Below are 22,779 nucleotides of genomic sequence, written 5' to 3'. Positions count from 1 at the left end.
TGCAAAAACGTGTCTACACAATCATTTCACAAAAATGTGTTCGCAAAATGATTTTCTAAATCATCTAACAGAAATGAAACAATTCTACTAAAAATCAATATGTTCCGCTAAAACAGTTACGTGTTTCGGGTTCGATAAAATGGTGTGTAGGTAGGGGTACGGTAGAGTAAAAATGAAGTTATCAGAAGCAAAAAGATGGGGAATCCCGGCCGTTTAGTATAGGAGGGAGGCAAGTATAGCGGAGGCAACGCGACGGTGCGGATGAAGCTTCGGCTTAAATATTTATCCAAAACGAGGTGGACATCTGTCGGTGCGGCTCGTTGCATTTTATTTAGGCGTCGGTGTATTTATTTAACATTAACGCCGGCACGTAGCCTCCCTAATTCACGCCGCCGTCGTCGTCGTCGTCCGTTCGGCAAACAACGGCACACATGCTACGGTCTCTTCGGGGTTTGGTCCGTGGCCAAATACGAATTATTAGTGTTGTCACTGGCGCGTACCCACCGGCTTCTGCGTGTGTTACGTTAGTTTTTGCTGGGCGAGATCACGTAATTTTATTATACCGCGCCCGTAAATGGACAAAACGCAAATCCTCCGAAATACCTTCTTCTGCCTAAACTCTTGCGCTTGCAAAACCTGTTCCACCACAAATTTATGCGCTCGGCTCTAAAAAATTGCTAAGGGATGAAAAAACAGTATCAAACTTTCTAATAAACGATGCTGCAGCTTACACAATGTTGTGAAACCTCTTAATAATTTTTTAGCATTTCGTATAGGAGTCCCGAGGTCAATTTAGAAAATAGAAAAAGAAATCAACCCTTCTATAACGATGCAACAGCTTCATAGTCGTTCGCACAGCTACTCGATCCTTCGCAATCGATAATTCAAAACCTAGAACGTCCGAAGCTAAGAGATCACAACGGCGTCCATTGACGCGTGATCGATGCATCGATAAAAATTAACCCGTCCGTCGATTCGAAAGACAAAAGCGGTAGCATTCGAACGTGGGGAGTGCAACGGGTGAGAGGGGTTGGTAGAGGATGTCGGACAGTTTTCGTCGACGAAATTCCTGGGGCAGAAGGGAGACAGAGAACAGCAGGCAGCAGGCAGCAGGCAGGAGGCAGCAGGCAGGAGCCAGGAGGTAGCGCAGGAGGCCGGTTGGTTCAGCAGCCCCGGCGACTGATAAAAATCCAATAGCGGTGTTTGCCGTCCGGAAAGGGCAATCACGTTCATCATGGTGTCCCGCGCGCCCCTGACTCTCTCTCTGAATCCACCCCTTTCCCCCTCTTCGGGTCTCTGGCTGCCACTCAGAGCTCGAATGTAGCCGCCCCTGGAAAATCTGGGGGTGGGATCCACGTGCACACACGTCCACGAGAGGGAACAAGGGATAGACGAGGAGAGAGCCTGCCAACGAAGATAGACTGTCATGGAAGGGGAGAAAGAGAGACAGGAAGAGCGAGAGAGAGAGAGAGAGAGAGACTGTGTGTGCGCGTGTTTGTAGGAGAGAGGGGAATGTAACATGGGACAAGGGGAGAGGGTGGCTTTGCTGGTCAGATAAACGGTAAAGCAAATAAATCCGCTACTTTAACATGCAGGTCACCGCCGCTTTCCGTTTATTTTATTCGTTAAATATTTCATTTGGCCAACTAGAGCCAATTACGAGCGCTGCCTGACGAGCAGAGGGACCTGACGCGCGCGTCTCCTACCCCTCTCGCTCTCTGTCTTTCCCTCTGTCGTTCGCCGTACGTCCCTTTCTGTCTATGGTTTGCCCGTGAATCGATGGTGGAAATACGCGTTTCACGTGCCGGGTCTTTGACGATCATAATTATTCATTTGGTTGGGAGTCTCAAGAATTTCGCTGACTTGTTAGCCGAACGGTACCGTTGTACTTCAACTTGACTCTCGACAGTACCAGCCCAACCAGTCTCCTAACCATGATTGCTCTGTTTCAGGTATGGTTCCAGAACCGACGCGCCAAGTTCCGCAAGCAGGAGAGGCTGGCGCAGCAGAAGTCTTCGTCGCAGAGCGGAATGGGGGTTGACAGCGGTGCTTCGAGCCCCGTTGCCAGCAACGTGAAAGCGGAAGGACGCTCGCCGAGAAGTCCGGCGACGCCGCCAGGTGGTTCGAACAGCGTCCTCTCGTCGAACGAGGTGAAACCGATCGCGAACCCAAACCTGGTGAACGTGAAGCACGCGACGGACCAGTCGGTAGACAACGGATCTCCTAACACGCGGGGAAGCGGCGGCGGGGGCGGGGCTTGGGGCTCCTGCAGCCCCAGGCCCTTCTCCGCGGCGTTGCCACCTTACCTACTGGACCCGTTGCCCCTGAAGACCGCGAACCTGTACTAATCGCGCTCCATTGCAACCGCGCCATCCCAAACGAGTCCTGTAAATAGAGAGTACCCCGCGCTTCGGACCGGAAACGCCGGGCTGTTCAGAGGACTGTTGTTGTTGGCTCTGCTCGAGGTCGTTTCTCGATGTTGTTACACTGTTTTCGTACGGTTAGGGCATTTCTTCCAGAGCGAGATTCGGTTGGGCTTAACACTTTGCGATTCTATGTTGAGCGGGCCTCCATGTTTTCAGATTGCCACGTCTAGAGATAACGCAATCCTCCAAGAACACGGTTTTCGAAATTTTGATTGTTCCAAAAGAATGATAGTTTAGGGGCACGGAAGAATGTTAAAAAAATTTTGGTTAGATGTTTTAAAGTTCAAAAGTTTAAATATGAAGATGATATCCATAAAAGTAAGGTCGCAAATTGTATACGAAAGACATAGGGTCTTAGGAATATTGGTTGACAATTTTGAAACGATCTCGACGAGAAAATCGAGCCGGTTACCGCAGGAAGGAGATGAGATACTCACGTACCGTCCTACATTCCCCTAAATCGATCATCGTCGGAGAAACTAGCTGATAAGCCCGCGTCGACCGAGTCGAAGGGGTCGAACGAGTGTTTCTTGTTTTACAGGGATCGAAAGAAACAGTTGTCTTTCTTCTTACAAGCAATTCTGTTCGAATCCACAATTTCTGAAAGAAAGCATCCCCCTTAGGAACCTCTTCGAAAAGTGTTTTCGTGGAACAGGTATTTTTGAATCTGTACAATAAAAGTTCCATGGAAACAAATTATTATTAGAAACAGGAATAACCACTGAACGTAAATCACTAAATATTCAGAAAAATTGGGCTGACCTACTTACTTATTTCTTATTGTGTGTATATTGTTGCAGAACTATTAATCGAATATTTAATATTTGTTACGACGATCGAGAACTTTTTTTAGAATTGATAAACAAAATATCTGTTCCTGTTATAGGCCATCATTTTGGATCTGACGATTAGTTTTAACGTATCAAAAAAACCCTTTCGAAAAGTTCTTTCGATCCCTGCTGTTTTCGTCGCGCGAAGAGACGAGCGAAAGTATTCGATGTAAAGTAGCGTTAACTATGATCCAACGAAATAGAGAATGTATTGTAATATATTCGGTGTTTGAAGTTCAGACGTCCCTCGATCGACCACGCCATTTCTCGTTTAACGCTAAACCTACGACACATTCAGAATAATTGCAAAATTAAATTGATTTCGATTGAGAAATAATCTCGGAGCCTACGTAAAATCTACGAACTCTCATTGAAATTGACTTGAACCCTTGCATGACGGATCGTAGCGTGGTGGTGGGTTTAATGTCGAGGTGAACCCTAGGTTCCCGTCGGGTCGGTGTCGATCGAAGTGGCGCGGTCGGCGCTTGTACAGTTGTTGCTATAAATATAGGGGATTAGTGTTTTACACCGTAATCAGTATCGAAACGAGCTCGGAGATCGTGGGAACCAGAGTGTAGCTCCGTCTGTATCATTGCCGTTTCTAATATAGTGGGTGGAACAGTGTAAAAACAATTTTCCCAAGACTCAACAACGCGACACCCTAAATCAGACGCAAGCTCTCGAATCGATTTTAAGTCTACCACCTGAACAGTGTTTCAGTTCAGTTGTGAAGTGGGAGATTCTTCGGGGAAAAGTGTGGTGCTACGAGGAAGAACGCTGTTGATGGCCAGCGAAGTGAGTTTTCTGTTTGTACTTGTGCACGAGTGCTAGAGACCTCCGATTCGCACGATAGAACTATAAAAATTACCTGTTTGAAGACGGTGTGTTGCTTGCGAGGCTGTAATTAGGTGTCCGAAGTTTGCATCATTTGTTCCACCAAGTATACATTCGCAGAACTATGCGTTAGCGTGTAAGGTTTACTAAGGTCCATTCGTAAGTAGAGTATGTTAGTCGTGTCCCCTGCTGGAGGACTAGCGATGGGTCCGCGTGGTGCTCGAGTACCACCATCCAACCTAATAATGGACCAACAACGGACAAGGCCCTTGTTTGACGATGCTTGTTAAAGTTTGAAGTCGAAAATCACCTGACCCATCGCTAGCTCGGTGGACGGAGACTCAACGGCGAGAAACGAGTGGCGGCGAGTGTCGAAGGAAAACTGATCGCGGTTAGGCGACTCTATCGGTCGGGGGTCGGATCTTTAAGTAATCGCGCGTGTCATCGGGCGTCGAATCAACAGCCTGCTCGGGCTCTTAGATATCGAAATGGCATTTATTTTACAGAACAGATCAGGTCTACGATTAAAATCAATGTTTGTGCAACGTTCACATGTCGAGTCCTTTGCTCACAGCGGCTACTTAAAGATTAACAGACGCTGCGTCCACTTCCGGTTCAAGGGTCTCGCCGAGTGTCGAACGAATCGAGTTTCTCCTGTCGTCGTCTCCTATCACTATCTTTCCCTCACTCACTCATTCTATTCCCAACCTCCACCCCGTCTCTTTCTCTCACGCTTTCTCGATATTCGAACTATTTTTATAGTAAATGCTTCGGGGCCTGTAGCCGCAAGATTCCGAGGCTTCGTTCGACACGATGACTTTTCCTTCGACGCGTCCGCGCGACAAATGGAATGTCGAGTGCCGTCGAGAGAGAAAAGAAAACAAAGTAAAAATAAAAATCGGAAAAAAGTGAACAATGAAAAAACGATGTGCCGTCGGCTTCCCCTTCTCGCGAGAGAAGAAAAAAAAATGGTACCAGGTCTCTCCCCCATTTTATTTCGAAATATACATTTATTGAAAATAATCGTTCTTGCATTTCTGCTGTTTTTTTTTTACTCATATATATCTGTCGTCAATATCTCTCTCTCTCTCTCTCTCGCTTTCTCTCTCTCTTTCTCTCTCTCTCTCTCACTCGTCTCAACGGTTGTCGTGCATGGATATTACATGATCGTTGCTCCTGATTGCGGTCCAGGTAGACGCGGATTTACCCTTTGTACTATGTCGCTCGCATGCTCGTCGTTAGGGATGGGACCCGTGGTCTCGTCGTTCGTCGTTTTTCGTTCACCGGAGAACCCTCTGTTCGCGAGAAAACACCGAATTTCCCAACCGAGTTTACCATAAAAAGAAAGATTCTCGACGAAAGAAAATTTTACAAAAATACCATTAATCGTTCCGGAGGTACACGGTTTCTTCGTGTTCCTCGTCAATTTACAATCCTATAAATGCAAGAATTACCGTAGAACAATCGAGTTTCTCGGTCGGGCGTTTAAATTTCGCGTGTCCCATCGCTACTCGTGATCAGTGTTGCTAGATGGTACGGGAAAACTCGCGCATGCGCGGCGAATCCAGGAACATATCTGCGTTCTACAGTCCGTAGCTTATGGGGCAAGTTTTCTTTAGAGCGGTCTTAAACTTTTGTCCGTTACTGTATATATACAATTAGAATATATTTATATATTACATGTACATACACATCAAATTTTAATATAACATACGCATGTTAAACGTTATGTTTGAAAATCGAGAAGAAAAGATTGTGCGAAGCTATACGGGGCAACCAAGGTGCCCGATTTCGTACTTCAGTGACGCTGGAATCGTCGCGCATGCGCGAGTTTTCCCGTACCATCTAGCAACACTGCTCGTGATCAATCTCGTGACGACGCTCGGGGTTCCCCCTCCGCGCGAGGCCAGTGACGCGGCGCGGCGGCATGTTCGGTCACGTGACGCGCGCTGCTACGTCTCATTGTCAGCGCGGAGGGGAGACCACCCGAGCGTCGGTGTTTCTCGAAATTTCGCCATACAAAAGTAATAAAAGTTAGCGTGTTCGTGCATAAATCGCGTTCGTTAAGAATCGCTGAAATGAATCGGTGCGTTGGTCGTTCGTGCGCTACGTCGTCGAAGGGATCGACCTTGCAATCCCCGGTGTCCGATGCCGATCCGATCGGCGAGTACGTTTATCTCGTACTCGTTGCGATCGGATCGGCGTGTATGGTCGTCGGAAAAAATATATAGATCGAGATGATGAACATTTTGATTTCTTCATGGAGCAGCGTAGTTTCTTTTCGTCAGTTGTCGGAGTTAGTCGAGTAGTCAGGCGCCTATACATATACATACTTACGACAGGCAGATGAACGAACCAACAGGGTCGTCGACGTCCAAGACCTCGGAAGGTTTTTCACGTTGACGGTCTCGTTGAGTTCGTCCATTCGCTTGCTGGTTACTTGAATAGATTTATATTTATATTATATTTATATATATATATATATATAGATATGAGACTGTGTTCGAGCATCTCGTTATGGCTGTTGAGATATTAGGCCATCGTCAGGGTGCCCGCGCCCATGCCGAAGCCCACGCCCTTGGGACCGAAATTCCTATTGTAACAGCCGCGACAGTAGATATCGCCGTCTGGGCCGTCGTTCAAGTTCGTCGAGTCTAACGAACGATGACACTCGCCGCAGCTGAAGCAACGTTTATGCCATACGCGGTTCTTCGAGATCATCTGTTCGGCGGCGTATACTGGGTAGCCGCAACGCGCACACCCGTGACCATCGTCCCGTTTCTGGCCGACCTGTGGCTTGGAATCGATGCTAAAACAAAAGGCAAAGTTGCTTAGGTTCCGTAGAATCGACTAGGTCGGGTAGCCGAGTTAGTACTGCCCAGCTAGCTCAGAGAGCCAAGGACCTACGCAGGGACTGATCAGCTAGATTGGGTAGCCGATGGGTACTTTGGGCAGCTAACTTGTTAGCTTGACTGGAACTTACTACGAAGGAGCATGATCGCCATTCGTCGAAACGAGAGTCGGGGCGTGGCCGAATCCAAATCCTTTAGGTCCAAAGAGTTTGCTATAGCAGGATCGGCAGTGGATTTCCTTGTCGGGTCCGTCGCAGGCTAGCATGGAGTCCAAAGGTCGGTGGCACTCGGAACAGTTGAAGCATTTCTTGTGCCACATAGTGCCTTTCGCGAGTTGTTGTTCAGCGGCGAACACCATGCCACCGCAACGCGGGCAACCCTGACCGGCTGGTGCCTTGATAGAGGTCGTGTCTGGATTGTAGAATGGTCGGCTGGCCGAAATTTCCTCCTCCCTGAACGAGAAAGTACTTTGTCAAGGTACTGGTACACTTGCGACCTTGTGGGGTCTGAGGATCCTTCATATTTCAAGCTTGGGGTATCCCATCTTTGGCGTAGCAGGCTATACTTGGGATACCCCACCCAGTTTTCGCAACCTTTAAATCTATGCGCGCCAACAGAGGGGGGGGGGGGACAGAGATATAACTCACGATAGGCCATCGGTCTGTAAGAATCCAGAGCCACATGCGAATCCGTATCCGTGCGGTCCCCATTTCTTTCCGTAGCAGGTCTTGCAGTAGACATCTTTGTCGGGCCCGTCGCAGGCGATGATCGAGTCGAGAGTTTTGGTGCAGTCGTGACACTTGTAGCATTTCCTGTGCCATTCACGACCCTTTGCCAACACCTGTTCTGCGGCGAAGACTACACCACCGCAACGTGGACAACCCTTGCCAGGTGGTGCCTTGATCGCGGCGGTGTCAACGACAGTGGTACGAGGTGCAGCATCGCTGCGTGCACAAATTTCAACGATATCAACACCGTACCTTCTCTCGCCACGCGAAACACACCGTTCGCCAAAACCCTACCCAATCGACGAAGTCAAAATTCAGCCTAGAACACCTTCTTATTAATTACACTCCCGATAGAAGCACGAGCGCTCGACTCGTTCAAAATGTTCGAATACAAATTTGTTCAGGGTGTGAAACATGATTTTCATCTCCCAATTTCTACAATCTATAACTGAATCGTCCGAATGATTTTCAGACAAGCGTAATTTGAGAAATATGTATACTCTTGGCTAATGGTGTGCCGAAAATCAAGTCGCGAAAATGAGAATCTTGTTAATATCAGTTCGACCCTTCCTTCGGCTTGAACATCCTTTAACTCGTCTCATTGACGCGGCTCGCACTGGTACATACAAAAAGAAAGCATGCAAATGCAAAATCGACCGATACTGATTGGTAATTAGCATGCGGGGGTGGGGACGGATGCTTAATGAAAACCGCGGAACGTCGGAAGGAACCAGCAACGGAGGTTGATCGTTCATAAATAATGCATCCCGATTCGATAATTTCTGTTCCGCGGTGAATATTTTCAGCGTGATTAACTTCGGGGAATGCCAGAGTCGGGAAGACGGTTATTCACTGTTTATTCGCAAAACACACACACACACACGCGCGCACACTTGACCGCTCGACGATTAAACTGTCAAGCGTTGAAAAGTAATCATGAAAGTTCTGTAGAAGTTTCCATTTTTGAGGGGAACTGTACTTGACAGTCTTACCAACCGAGCGGCGCGAAAATTGAAAATGGTGAAGGTGAGTAACAGCGCAAAGCGTTAAGGCGTCGAGTCGTGTGTATTGTGGGCATGTACACACACGCATACTGCTCGTTAGAGACACATGCACACGTTCGTTCTTTCATTCTGCTGCCCGGGCGTTTTCAACGACTTGAATTTTAATTTAGAGTCTTCGAAATATTCGGAAAATATCTTTAAAAGGTCTATGTACCGAGACGTCCCAAATTGTTTCGATTGCTTAATTGTCGAGACGAAAGCAAACTCGCACACACGCAGACAGACAGACAGACAGACAGATGGACTGGCGAAAGTGGAATAGCATAAACTATAGGGGGGCGCGTACCCCTCGTCCTCAATATCGCACTGCAGCCCGATCCACATAACCCCAGCGTGGCCAATACCTCGCGGACCGAATTTCTTCGGATAGCAAGCTGTTAAGCAGACAAGCGCATCATATATAGTGAGAGTGTAGAAGCCGAGGCGGGATTTCTCTCGTGTGTTCCCGTCTCAGTCTCGGCTCTGAAAACCCACCCATTGGCGTAGCAGTCGCTTTGTAGGGCGCCACCACCCTGACCGTAGCCATAACCCTTCGGTCCGAATCTCTTTCCGTAGCATACTGCAGAGAATATCGGTTAAAGGTATCTGGTGTGGTTGGTAGACGTTGCTGCGTCATCGGGCTGTCACGTGATCTGACGTGTTCTAGGTCCAGTCGGGCCCACAATATTATTTCTGGCTCCAAAGTCTATTAATTCTATTAATTCGCTATTTTATATTCTATTAACCCTTTGCACTCGAGCGATGCCCCTACAGCGCCCAGGCGGTTTATTGCGTCCACTCGAGCGGCGCACTATGGGCCAAACCGACGAAATCTGTGTCAAAATCAAAGAACTTTCGATAGAAATGAGATAGAGTGATGATTATTTTTTAAATTGAAGCTGAAACACTGCAGAATGTCGGAAAAATAGAGAGTTTATGGTACCAACGTTTTTTAACCTTGAAAAAAAATCGTTAAACTTGCACAATTTCAAGAAAATTGTTGTTCACCCAATATCACGCGCCAAAAAAATTTCTTTCTTTCGACATGCTATCCATCATTTCCATGGAAAGCTCCATGTTGTTCTGAAAGGGGTAAATTGAGGGGTTGCAAGGTCTGCTCTGACCGAAGTATGCCTGGCGGTAGACGTGAAACCTCAAATTATTGTGATACGTGGTCTGACAAATCGAGGATGCATCTTGGCGGTTGTTTTGTAAAATATCAAACAAAAACGAATTACAGAGAGTAATATTTAACAGATTTTGTTTTGTAAAACGTAGAAATAAATAAATTATGGAAATTTTATTATTTGTATACGTTTGGACGAGTATAAAATCATTTTAAAGTATGTACCTGTAAAACACTTGCCTAATATAGGCAAAATCGTCTCGAGTTGCTAGTTCGCCCGAGCGAAAAAGTCCTCGAGTGCAAAGGGTTAATAGAATTCTGAGGAGACACGTCCCTAGACTTGAAGTTCAAAGTGCACAGTGCACACAGTTCAAGTCAAGTCGATCGAACAGGAACTGGCATCGTTGCTGCTGATTAGAGCACGCCAGTCACGTGACGGCCGCTCCTCGTGTAATTGGTGGCGTTCCCTCACCTTTGCAGTAGATGTCCTTGTCAGGACCTTCGCAGCAGTTGACGGAATCTAATCTCTTGGAGCAGTTGGCACACTTAAAGCATTCCCTGTGCCATTGCTGCGTGGGAGACAAAGGGACAGGTGTTAGTCACGAAAAGTGGGTTCTTATACGAGTCTTACGTTCTATTACACACGGTTATTCCCGATCGTGAATTAATCGTCGCAACAGTAAACATAAATAATCCACCGACATCGATTTTCTGGAAAATTTACACACCATCCGTAGTGAACAATTTCGCATAAAATAATCCGATGGTAATAGAACCGACAAAATAGACAAGACATAAGTAACTCTGGACTAAAGAAGGGACAAAGACTCTCCTCTCTCGGGGTCCTCCGTACTACAGAACTACAGAACACTTTGCGCCAGTCTGTGTGAATAAAAGTCAACCAATGGACACGGGTACACAGGGTGCAAGAGTGTGTGATATGATTAATTTTTAAAGGGCTTTCGTTATTCAGACGAACGAGAAGAATACAAAAGTAGAATGTAACGTGTTGTTTGACAATTGGGGGGTTGACACGTGGACGATTTACATTCTGTTGGATTTCGATAAGATACCTCGACAATATATCTCGCGATCAGGACCATCGCAATGAAGCGTCGAGTCCAGAGACCGTTGACAGACTTTGCACTTGTAGCATTGCTTATGGTAAGCCTAATCACAAGAAGCAGGAATAACCATGATGCGCCCGGAGACAGGCGATGTATTCTCGTGGGTAGGTTATGGTGCCGCGGACAATTTTCATCTAACATCACTCACGACCAAGATGAATATTTATTACAAACTAAATTGCATAATAAGTGTATATTTATTACGGTAATAAAAAGAAAGAAGTAATAATTTAAATAATTTTCAGGCTGTGACCAGATCACGATATTTTGGCTTGAAGGGGATTCAATAAATTTAGGTGGCCGGTACGCGGTTGGTTTTATCAGAAGATTGTTCTACGATTTGCCAATTAACGAGTTCATTGGACGATCATCAACTCTCCGTGGATCGACCGGGGGATTTATGTGTCCGTTAAATTGGGTTATTTTGCGTCTTGTTTGGTGGAACAATGTATCCGTCGGTAACTAATGGCGATCGTTAAATAATTCAGAGCGTGTTTCGAAGCTAACGAGATGGAAGACAGATTTCAGGCTAGCAGCGGAGGGACCGAGTCCATTGTTCGTAGCCGAAAATAAACGGACTCGTTGTACTCGGGAGAGGAAGTTGGCTCGTCGCGCAGACAGTGGAATAGTCCGTCGATGCACAGACGCAGAGACAGGTTCGTTCGACGATCGGTCAGTTAACCGTTAACCCACTGTATGATCGTCGAGAGACGAGCTCTCTCTCTCTCTCTCTCTCTCTCTCTCTCTCTCTCTCTCTCTCTCTCTCTCTCTCTCTCTCTCTCTCTCTCTCTCTCTCTCTCTGCAAATAAACTATCTTGGAATCTTCTGGGAACTTTATTGTACTGGAGACTGTCCATTTAGTGAAAACGCAACGGAATAGCTAAAAAATTCGCGTTGGAAACCAGGCCACGTATCCACTTGGAAACAATATCGAAGCTAGACTTTAAGCCTGCCTCCACTTGATAAAGAACTCCAAACATTCCTCCTGATTGAATAAACTTGGAATAATGTTTTCGGCGCATCGGTTCGATCAAATTCTACATTACATAGCTATGTTGTAGGAAATTTAAACATTTCGATTCGGATGTGAATCTGTTAACGTCCTAAGACCACGTTTTGCTATAGAATTGTATTCTATTAGAGGAAAAGAAAGGTGGTGTGTTTCGTCCTAGACGAAACCTCCATTCCTCCTGATTATTTCTAACAAAACAACAGCGTTTGTAAACAAGCACGAATAAAAATTACTATAACAAGGAGTAAACAGAACTGAATCTCGATAAACATCTATACTAATGTATCGTAGACATCAGCAAGACCTCGAACCAGTGTTTTAGGTAAACGGTCAGCCTTAGGGTGACAAGACACTTGATTTTCGGGTCGCGGGGCCGAAAGGACGGATTGGCAGTAGCCTAGAAAAGGCAATTAGCCTGCATCGGTTTAATCCACCGGCCACTCCGGTTCCAAGTTATTTTCCAACGCGACGAGTGGACCAGTTGGTGGTCTGCCAACCGGCGTTGGAAGACAGGAAAAGCTCTTGGGCCGGCACCAACGGCAACAAGCCGCCTCGGTACGATCCTAAATCCACGAGAGCAAGAGAGAGAGAGAGAGAGGTACTGCGAGTCATCCTCTACTCACAGATTTCTCATACTACGGGGGCCGGATTTTTTTCCCTCATTGTTATGAAATTACAGGCATTTCGTCATACGGTAAGATTACGGAGCCGCGTCACGCTGCTGGCAGAGTGTCAGCCGGTGGCAACAGTCAATTTTAGACAGCGGAGAACGCGAGGCCACCGTTTTCCAAGCCTCCACGAGATCTGATGATTCCGACGAACACAACTATACAACTACAGACAGTATAATATTGATTTTCTATGTATTGTATAATACCAGTTTGTGTACTAATAAATGATCGATTTTATAGAATACCAGAGTTTGTGCACTTTTACGTTTCTATCTTATTGTTAGTTTTATTTGTGTAGTCATTTCTAGATTAGTTTTAGCAACCAAGAAAATAAGCTTCTATTAAATATTTTTCAAACGAGCAAATAAATAATTTTGAATAAAAAGTAGCATATAGTTATTAACGCGACGGGTCTGGCCAGCTGTTTACAACCCCCTCTCCGTATCCGCGATGGCGGATCATGTTTCCCGGCAAAAATAAGATCACCATCGGCCAGGAATAGCTTGCTCGCCTCAGCTCATGATATAACGCGGAATTGTTCTCGATCCGGGATTTATTTTGGTCGTGTCCGCGGCACCAACACGCGGATAATTTACTTGGGTCCGCGTTTCCGGGGTGCTTTCAACCCCTAAATTGATAATAGATAACTCACCCTTCCACGGGCCAGCATCTGCTCCGCCGCGTAGACGTATCCTCCGCATCGCGGGCATCCCTCGCCCTCTGGGGCCTTAGCGATCGCCCGCGGCTCCAATATGGCGTTCGATCCTCGCGAGAGCTCCCTAGAAATGCCGATGTTATAACTATGATCCTTTTCATTCTATTCGATCGAGTTCGATTCTTGAGTCCAACTCCTCTTACGAATTATCGAATGATCTTCCAATCCGTGATTTCGAAAAATTAAGAATTATGACTCGGAAACCTTGTCAATGTTCTCTGGAAACTGTAATAATTCAATTTCGGAGGAAGATTTAGCAATGTGTAATTTCTAATCCCCCCAAACATCATTTTCGTAAAATTTTGCATTTTTGTAAATTATAAATAGTACTACAGAATAAGTATATGGAGATCATTCGATAAAGAGACGTTGGATACAGAGAACAAGCGAATAGTAGAAAAAAGCAACCACCGCACAAAGTAGAAGGAACGTCGAGCGGTGAACATGGTTACCACAACTTCGAATTGTTGCGTTAAAAATGAAATTCCAGTGACAATATTCGTTTCGCAATCTTCTTTAAAAAGTATTCGAAGCTGAGCATCCGAGAAACAAAGCTAGACCGACTCCACTAAACGATATTCGTAAACGGAATGGACGATACTATGTACATCGTTGCTCGAGATATATAAAAGCAAATATTATACAGTGAATTAGTTGAATGTGTAGGTTTTACGTTTTAAGATGTTAAGTATTACGTGCACCAATCAATTGTCTAGTGTGTCTTTTTCCGTCGAACTCGATGATATTCATAATTTTCATCGATTTAACAGTATTTAGTGTGCTGCGCGATTTTTGTCATAATTGGCGCAAATGTTTGGAGATTTCAAACTATTTTTCTGTGAAAATAGTGCTGTATTCATTTGTACATGTACTATACAGTACCCACGGAATATTTTTCCGGATCACCGGTAGCTAGTGGAATGTCTGTTTAAAGAAAAATACAACTTCGCTGTAACATACAAAGAAACGATCCGAAATGGTCTCGTAAGGCATGCACCCGCCATTCTCTGGCGATAGATATATCGATAATGACGCACAGTATTTCGAGAAAAAGCTGAGCAATATTCACTGTGCGAGAAATCAGAAATGTTGTTAGCAATTTAAAGATCGAGTTTTATCCAACCAAGTAGCATTTTTCGATATAATCTGTGTGATAATTATCAAAAATTCGGTTTCAATGTCGAAGACTGTACAAAAGAGTGGAGTCGATCGCTTCAGTTTTCGGGAATTATTCTCTATGGGAATCCCCATGGTTCGCGGCTCGACCGACGCAGGGGCGGGGGGAAGAACAACAATCAAAACGAATCAACAATGGAAAAAAAACATAAAAAAACCAGAGAACATCAGAAAAATCGGGTTACCAGAAAATCCGTCACAGAATGAACAACCTCGGGTTAGATAGTATGTTAGGCACGTGTGTTAGTAATTGATTAGTATCCCGTTTCCCCTTTGCAACCACGCAAGTGGCTTCCGCCGAGCCCCGAGAGGAGAGCCAAGAAGCGGATCGTGTGTAACAATAAATTAAATCAATGAATATATAAACAATTAAACAAAATAATAAATAAACAAATGGTACAAAATACAAATCGACTCAAGAGAAAAAGAAAAAGTGAGGACAGAGATATACGTATGTATATATATATAAAATAAGAGAGGAGGGACAAGGGTGCCAGGGGAGAGAAACAGGGTGAGAGAGATCGAGAAGAGACAGACAGAGAAAGAGCAAAGAAAGTCGTTTCAATTAGATGGGGTGGGAGAGAGAAAATCGCAGACACAAACTCAGGGGTGCTCAGGTAGGTTCAGTGCCTCTCGATGTCTTTTTCGTTGTTCTTCTGCCCAGAAATCATCCCTCAAGTCAAATTTTCACGCGGAACAATTTTTCAGATTGAACTTTCGATTTTTGTCAAAAGCATTGATCGAAATCTATGTACAATCAATTTTTTCTCCAGAAATATACAAAGTTCGAACCTCAAAATCTGATGTATAAATTCTCATAACAAATTTTCATTTTTTTTTTACACATATTGGAGCATCTATGTCCATCGAAAAAAAAGAACTGAAAATAATGATAAAAATTATACAAAAATCCTGCCCGTTCCCTCCGACAACACACCTAAAAAAAAAGAAAGCACCATCGAGAAACACTGTTGCCCAAATTGTAATCAAAATGGTAGTTGGGGGTGGGGGCTGCAGCATGAAGCTCGTCTACGTATTTATCTCTACTAGCGAAATAATAATCTGCTTTTCTGTGTGTAGAATGTGTGGTGTGATAAAGCGAGAGCGTGATAGAGCGCGCGCGCGCGCGCTCACAACTATAGTAAGCACCCATCGAGTTAACGTTGTTAGCAAGGTTACGGGGTTACGTGTATCCTCCAATTTTCTTTTTTTTTATTTTCTTTTTTTCGAAAAAAAAGTGGTGTACGAGAGAGGCCGTGCAGGTGTGCGGATCGATAAATTCGTAGAGATATATGTAGATAGACAGAGAGAGAGAGAGAGAGAGAGAGAGAGAGAAAGAGAGAGAGACAGAAAGATAGCAAGAAACAGATAGGCAGAGAGAAAAGACAATCTGAAAATAATAGCGAAAAAAATCACGAAATAATATCAGAAAAAAAATGATTAAAAAACAGAGTATAAAGTAGTATAAAAACCAAAATAGAAGCTCAGTTTTTGTTGTTCATCACGCGGAGTGTGTATGGCAGAAGAGAAAGGCAGAGAGATATGAAGAGAGAAGAGAGAAGAGAGAGAGTGAGAGAGAGAGAGAGAGAGAGGTGGAATCTGACTCGGTGCTCACCATTTTTCTTTTCAGTTACTCGGTATTTCCCTTTATCACGAGGGTGCGCGCAGGCTCGTGATAAAGCGACAACATATATTGTTCAATGGGCCTCCGGTTGGCTCGCACTCGGCGGGGCTGGCGGGGGTTGGTAGTGGGGTGTTTTTGACAGTTTTTTCTGTTTCATTGCGTTTTGCTCGTGTACCGTTCGTTCGGTTTCATTTCATTTCATTTTTTTTCTGGCGAAAAAAATGAGGACAAGGGGTGGAAGTATGTGAGGGGTCGGAGGATTGGTTTGAATTTCGCGGCGAGATGGACTCTCAACACCGTTTTAACACTGTTTTCATGCACCGTTAACGCGTATTAATCCTGACGAACAGTCCACTAGTTTCACTTCATGAAACCCTTTCTGGATTTTAGACTGAGTTTAGACAGACTCTCAACAATGAAAGGTGATTAAATTGTTGAAGGTATTTAAGAGGTCAACCTTAAATATTTTGAAATGTATCCTGAAGATATTGTAAGAAATAGTCAATTGTTCGACAGAGAATCAAATATTTCACACAAAGAAAACATTCTAAAGGGTGTTTTAAGACTCGAGCTCGCCAATGGAGATTCAGAAAAGGGCCTGGCGTCCATTTTGTTCGTCTCTCGTTGTCCACGAGCCGATGCTCGGTGCCCATCGTGTCTCATCGACGCCAGGCCATCGTAATATTTATCTTTTTTCACATCTACTGCTACGAAACTATACAGTGGGTCAAAAATGTTTTCGACGTAGCCTAACATCCAAATCAATCGACTCCCTAAAACTAAACGGATCATCGGAATTACACCGTTCCCTCGGTACGCGAAAAACTCGGCTCAAAATCGAAACGATCGTAAAACCAAAAACATTTTTGCCCGACCGTGTCCGACGCATCTAATCTCTCATAAACAAAACAGAACCAAATAAAAAAGAAAAGATATAAACGGTAGTCGTCAATCAAGAACACCAGATTCTTCTGTATTTTGTGTTTTTTTTTCAAATTCCCTTTTTTCGTCTTTTAATGGCACTTATTACAGATGGTACAAATGATTCTATAAACTAGAGCGTAGAGATTGTAGTAGTCGCATAAAAGAAACGAGAAACGAGTAAACAATCATTATAATACGTAAATTAATTAAATCGTATGCGTGTAATGGAGAAAATAAGGGAGGCCTGGGGTGGGGGGGGGAAGGAAAAAGTGGGGAGTGTGTGTTGCACATTTATCGAAGTATGCACGTGGTGACGATGTTGCAAAACGTTCGTGCAACGCACACACAAACACACGGGAGAACGGAAAGAAAGAAAATGGTGAATCTTGTGGGTCAAAAAAGAGAACAGAACAGAGAGAGGGTAATAGAAAACGGAAAAAATAGACAACGGGTGGGGGGGGGGGGAGTGTGGGAAAAATTATGGTTGTTTCGAATGGGGGGACACAGGTGCACGAGTTAAACGTGACAACAAAAGAGACAGTCGAGCTAGATATTAAAACACAGTTAATCATCATTATTCATAAACGGTGAGTGGTCGTCGTCGTCGTCGATTCTCGTATCTCATGGGTCGCATCACCGCCATCGCCATCGTTCACCATGATCGCTGGACGACGAGAGGATGGGGAAAACGAGATTTTCATAGAGATTCCATGGGGTGGTGGAGAAAGTACCATAATTCAGGAAAAGAAAATAATTTCAACCGAGGAGAACTCAACCGAGATTTACAAACGAAAAATTTAGGGGATCGAAAAGAAGGCCATAAAAGGAAACTAATAGAGCGCCATGGGGGACCATGGGACACAGTGATCAATGCTCTCGCTCCTCGAGTGTACTGTGGCTGCAGGCTTCATCCAGGTCTCTTCCGGTATCAACAAAGAGGACCATGCTGTTGGATCGACAGGCTTCTCTTATGGTCGATCGTTATAGTATGTCGATGGTGTCTGTGTCTCTTTGAACACCGTTAGGGGATGAAGAGATAGAGAGTGAGAGAGTGAGAGAGTGAGACAGAGAGTGAGAGAAACAGAAAAAGAAAGTGTGTGTGAGAGATAGAGAGAAAAAGAGACAGAGGTGTGCATCGGCAGACGACGACTCGGAGAGAATTTTCTTTTCCTTTTTTCTTTCTTTTGGTTTAATTCGAGGTTCGGGAGAGAAGGGGGCGGGTTTACAAGGGTTTCTTTTGGAGAGGTTGGACGACGGCAGGTGGCACTCACTCGCTACTCTTCAAGTGTTCGCCCTGATCCATGGACAGGCAACCAGCGCCTCCGCCGAAACCGTATCCCTTCGGGCCGAACTTGCGGCCGTGGCAGACTTTGCAAAATAGCTCGCCCTCGTGCTCGCTGCAGTTTGTCGAGTCGAGCAATTTGCCGCAGAGACCTGCAACATAGATAGCGTGTGCTTGTTTTGCTGGGCCTGTAACCGCGGTCTCGGGGTTTATGCTTCTTTCTTTCCGTTGTTCGGTGTTTTTTCTAGAATTCTTGCCAAGAGACAACTTGCGAGGCATGGAGAGTACACGCGGCCTCAATGGATAGTTGACCGCGTACTATCGGTGGTAAACGTGCCATGGAACGTGTTAATACCACCATAATTAGCAAGCGAGTCCCAAATATGACCGTCGTTCCGGTTCATCGAATTTCCGGAAGGAAAGGGACTCGTTTATTATTCTAAATCCATTATCTCCCTATAATAATCCTCGGTTCCCGAGTTAAATGCTCCGAATCTACGGGTTGCGAGGTTGACGTCGCCGAGAATAGCAATGGCGACCGGCCGTCGTTCTATCCCACGATAGTCGACGGATGTAACCGAATCACACAACCAGTGTGTATAATGATCGTGTTCGTATAATGTTTCCGGCCTGCTGATTATTCCCGTGGCGTCGCGAAACGCTCGATGAATATTCGATTGGGGCTTTTCTATTTCGGGGCCACGGAATTTTTCCGGGGGTCGTTGCACCCTAAACGAACCCCTCTACACTCCCCTAACTGCTCTGGGTGGCTACGATTGATTTCTGGCTGGCACACAAAACTAATTAGGGCCGAGACACACCGTCCCGGACACCGCCGCGCGCCGTGGAAAACTATTTCTGGCGATGGTTTATTTTCAAAAGGATAGAATGGTGTTTTGCGCAACGACACCCTTCGGGACGTTTCCCGCCATAATTTGAATGGTGGTTATCGTCTTGCGTTCGAAAATTAAATTTCTCGAAGAATAGTGACTCTAGCAATCGATCGAACGATTGATATCGATCGGTCTCTGTAGTGTTTTAATTTGTCGATAACTTACCACACTTGAAGCACATCTTGTGCCATTTGAGGCCTCCGGCGACTCGTTCTTCCGCGGCGTATACGGATTTGCCGCATTTGGGACACTTGGGGTGCTCTACTGGTTTGAAAGGCATTTTGTTTGTACTGGAAACAGAAACGAACCATTCGTTAATTAAACGATAAACATTTCGTCATCGTTCGAACTAATTTTCCCGCTCGCACAGAGTCTCGTAATTAATAGTACCACCGGGAAAAAATTATTCTAGCTTCGTTAAAAATGAAATGAAATAATAACTGTTTAAGAGACACTGAAATCGGAAGTTCAATTCAAATCTTTGTACTATGTATTACGCTCGAGACAGCCTGTGCATTTCTGTACACTTTCGGGAGGACTTTCTTTCTCGTAAATTCTTTTTTTTTCCAAACTGAAACAAAATTCCACTTATTTGGGAAGGAGCGGAGTCGGAGTCGCAACTGGCAATCTGTCAGAAATAAGCGAGCTGGAATGGTTCGAACGCTTACTTAACCAGTGCTTGACTAAAACATGAAGAATTCGTGGGTTCCCTCTGGCCGTCGACAACCGCGACTATTTTTGCAGTCGGCCATTGCGGGTCGCGAGATTCGGGAAGATTTACGAGCCTGAGAGAACTCGGAAGCAACGCGCTTCCTTCACGCCTAAATTTTCGCGGGGATTTTCCTCGAGACTACTCCATTTTGCAACGAAATTCATTCCACCCTCTGTGACTATAAAAAGGTCTCCACGCGGTCAATTATTTCTTCTAAACAATTTTACCCCGAGAAATTATAATGAAATCTACATTTTCTTAGTGCCTCGCTATTATTTCACGACCCTCAATGAATTAAAAAGAAGTTTTCAAAATTCAATGAAACAGTTTTGTAATAATGGAATCGCGTTAGGACCTCCGAAAAATTGTATAAAATTTTTAATACTACACATAGTACAACCCCTATAAGACCAAACAAATTTTTTCCTCGCTCCCAATTTTGAAGACGGAGTGATACAACTGTCGGGAGCCGTGTATAGCGACGAGAGTGTTCATTTTCGACGATAGAGGTACAACCAGGAGAGAGCAGCAAGAGAGACGGAGGATTCTATATCCGTGCGAACGTGAGCCGGATGCGAGGCCGTATTAGGGAAGGTGCTAGATTCTCCACAATGCGGTCGCCATTACCCCTGCCGAACCACTATTTCCTTCCAAAATCCAAATACTTGAATCGAAAATTTATCATCGAGATCCAAAATCCAAATTCTTCAACCAGATCAAATTTGATCGACAGTAAACATTTTTCAAATGAAAATTTTGCGGAGAACCCTCGAAGATGTACACCGAGTAGGCTAATGAAGCCACTTCCACGATGCATCCTTGAACAATTTTCATCTTATCCCTTTGGATCATTATACCCAAGTAATAAATAGTACACTCATTAGAATCTACCGAAGTATAATTATAAGACGCCTTGCTGTTCAGTGACTCGATGTAAATCATCAGTCAGACGTTCGTAGTAAACTGGTTATAGTTATTCAATAACTGAATGTTCCCAATCTTTCACGGCAGGAAGTTGTCTATATATATTTGATTAGCTTTTACGGTTAACCAGTTTACGTGTATTTGATAAACGTTAGTAGTCTGTTTTATTAATACCACGATCGCGCGACTAACATCCGAAAAGGTGAAATTTAAAGTGTCTAGCGAGTCTACGTTAAAAGTAGTCATCCATATTGAATCTCACCTGTATCCTTCGCGTCAATTTCATTTTAATTATGACATCTTGTAGAATTGAATGACAGTTTCGACATTAATCTTTGCATTGGCTGCATTAATAAATGGTACAATATTTTTATTATGAATTTACCAAATGGTAAATAGTTTAAGTTACTATAAAATGTTAATTTCGAAGAATTTTTAATTGACCAAGAATAAAAATTGTTCTATCAATTAATTTCGAGGAAGATGGCTAATCCAAGCACCGAAAAACGAACATGAAGAAAGTACTCTCCGCTTAACGCCGGTATTTTTAGCACCTTTGTTTGTACATATCCCGCCATGTATTACATCATAACACTCGGAGAATGCGTTCCTGTGTACACTATAGCCGGTTCGTCTCAAATTTCATCGCGTTTCCTCGAAACGTCATTAACCTTCCATTAACCCGACATTTTATTCTTGCAATTTTCACTTCGCCAAAAGGTAAGTCGAAAATGTAACGTTCGAGAAAATCAAGTTTGAAAACTCTTGAGTCCCGCCTGTTACCGATTGGCTATAGTTTAACGCAACGCTTACTGTATCTAGTGTCACGTGATCGATGAATCACTCAATTTTCAATTTTTCTACTACTATAAAGTCTTCGATCTGAATAAATATCACACGTGCTTCGCGATTTATCATTTTTCCTTGAAGACTATTCCTAATAGAGCCTCATACGAAAAAATCTGATTCTACATTTTCTGCTGAATTTTTCGCGTAGAATCGCACACCCTGTACCTTCCAAATTCTACTTCCAAAAAGCATTACTACTTTGCGAATTCTGAAACCGTTTTTTCTCTAAGACAAAAAGAGTCGACGCGTCTACTAAAAGATGTTATTCTACATGATACCCCGAATTTTTCGCATAGAATCGCACACCCTGTACCTTCCAAATTCTACTTCCAAAAAGCATTACTACTTTGCGAATTCTGAAACCGTTTTTTCTCTAAGACAAAAAGAATCGACGCGTCTACTAAAAGATATTATTCTACATAATACCCCGAATTTTTCTCGTAGAATCGTACACCCTGTTCCTTCCAAATTCTACTTCCAAAAAGTATTACTACTTTGCGAATTCTGAAACCGTTCTTTCTCAAATTGTAAGACAAAAAGAATTGACGCGTCTACTAAAAAATGTTATTCTACATGATTATGTAGAATTTCTCGCGTGGAATCCGTCTCGACCACTGTCGACGGTACACCATGGACCTGATCGATGATTATTCATCAAGATTACAATACATATTCCCATCGGTTCTAGTTCCATCCTAGTCGCCGGCATTCATCCACCGTGGTTGGTGTCGCGCGTAAAAATGAAAGTCCCCGTCGACGTGTGTACACTGACGATGTATCAACTCTTTCTCTGTTTCTGGAGCTGGACGTGCGGTAGGTACTCACCACCGGTAATCGGTCTCGTAGTCACAGGTTTCTTAAACGGGTAACTTTCTCTCTCGCTCGCTCGCAAGTCGGGGAGGAGGATCGGATGAGTTGCGTGTCAGATTAAAAAGCACCGAGCGAAACCACTCTACACCGCACTAATACTGGATTCGAATGGCTGTTCTCGGTGCGTGCACGTCCTAGTCATAGCCCGGGGGTTTGCACAC

General features: G+C 44.4%; 2 protein-coding genes across 4 annotated transcripts in view; one reads left to right on the top strand and one right to left on the bottom strand.

Moving 5' to 3' along the window:
- LOC143221786 (uncharacterized) overlaps positions 1-11,763 on the top strand; it is a 22,781-nt gene extending 11,018 nt beyond the window's left edge. The window contains exon 3 of the mRNA XM_076447301.1: positions 1,953-11,763. Coding sequence (XP_076303416.1) covers positions 1,953-2,348 — 396 coding nt within the window. The 3' untranslated portion in view covers positions 2,349-11,763. The remainder of the gene's footprint in view (positions 1-1,952) is intronic.
- Positions 5,063-22,779, bottom strand: LOC143221785 (muscle LIM protein Mlp84B). Of its 3 annotated transcripts, none has more exons than XM_076447298.1 (9): positions 22,574-22,779; positions 19,429-19,553; positions 18,360-18,522; positions 13,302-13,428; positions 10,913-11,009; positions 9,021-9,108; positions 7,590-7,886; positions 7,074-7,394; positions 5,063-6,899 (listed from the first exon to the last, which is right to left on the bottom strand). In XM_076447298.1, the coding sequence occupies exons 2-9, from the start codon at positions 19,541-19,543 to the stop codon at positions 6,623-6,625; spliced, it is 1,485 nt and encodes a 494-aa protein (XP_076303413.1). In that variant the 5' UTR covers positions 19,544-19,553; positions 22,574-22,779; the 3' UTR covers positions 5,063-6,622. The 3 variants fall into 3 exon arrangements, with proteins under 3 accessions (XP_076303413.1, XP_076303414.1, XP_076303415.1); XM_076447299.1 differs by lacking the exons at positions 9,021-9,108; positions 10,913-11,009 and adding exons at positions 9,209-9,293; positions 10,312-10,408 and having other exon boundaries at positions 22,574-22,773; XM_076447300.1 differs by lacking the exons at positions 5,063-6,899; positions 7,074-7,394; positions 10,913-11,009 and adding exons at positions 9,209-9,293; positions 10,312-10,408 and having other exon boundaries at positions 7,677-7,886; positions 22,574-22,764.

The sequence above is a fragment of the Lasioglossum baleicum genome, chromosome 3, assembly GCF_051020765.1.
Source record: "Lasioglossum baleicum chromosome 3, iyLasBale1, whole genome shotgun sequence".
Lineage (NCBI taxonomy): Eukaryota > Metazoa > Arthropoda > Insecta > Hymenoptera > Halictidae > Lasioglossum > Lasioglossum baleicum.
The sequence above is the reverse complement of the archived record's forward strand: the minus strand, read 5'-3'. Positions and strand labels throughout refer to the sequence as shown.

Bases quoted from the DNA above. Each gene is read 5' to 3' on its own strand.
- LOC143221785 (XM_076447298.1), bottom strand. From the start codon at position 19,543: ATGCCTTTCAAACCAGTAGAGCACCCCAAGTGTCCCAAATGCGGCAAA. The intron at 11,010-13,301 runs GTGAGTTATCTA...TCTTGTGATTAG, and splicing joins AGATGCTGGCCCGTGGAAGG to GCTTACCATAAGCAATGCTA. The intron at 9,109-10,912 runs GTATCTTATCGA...TCTGCTTAACAG, and splicing joins TCGCGAGATATATTGTCGAG to CTTGCTATCCGAAGAAATTC.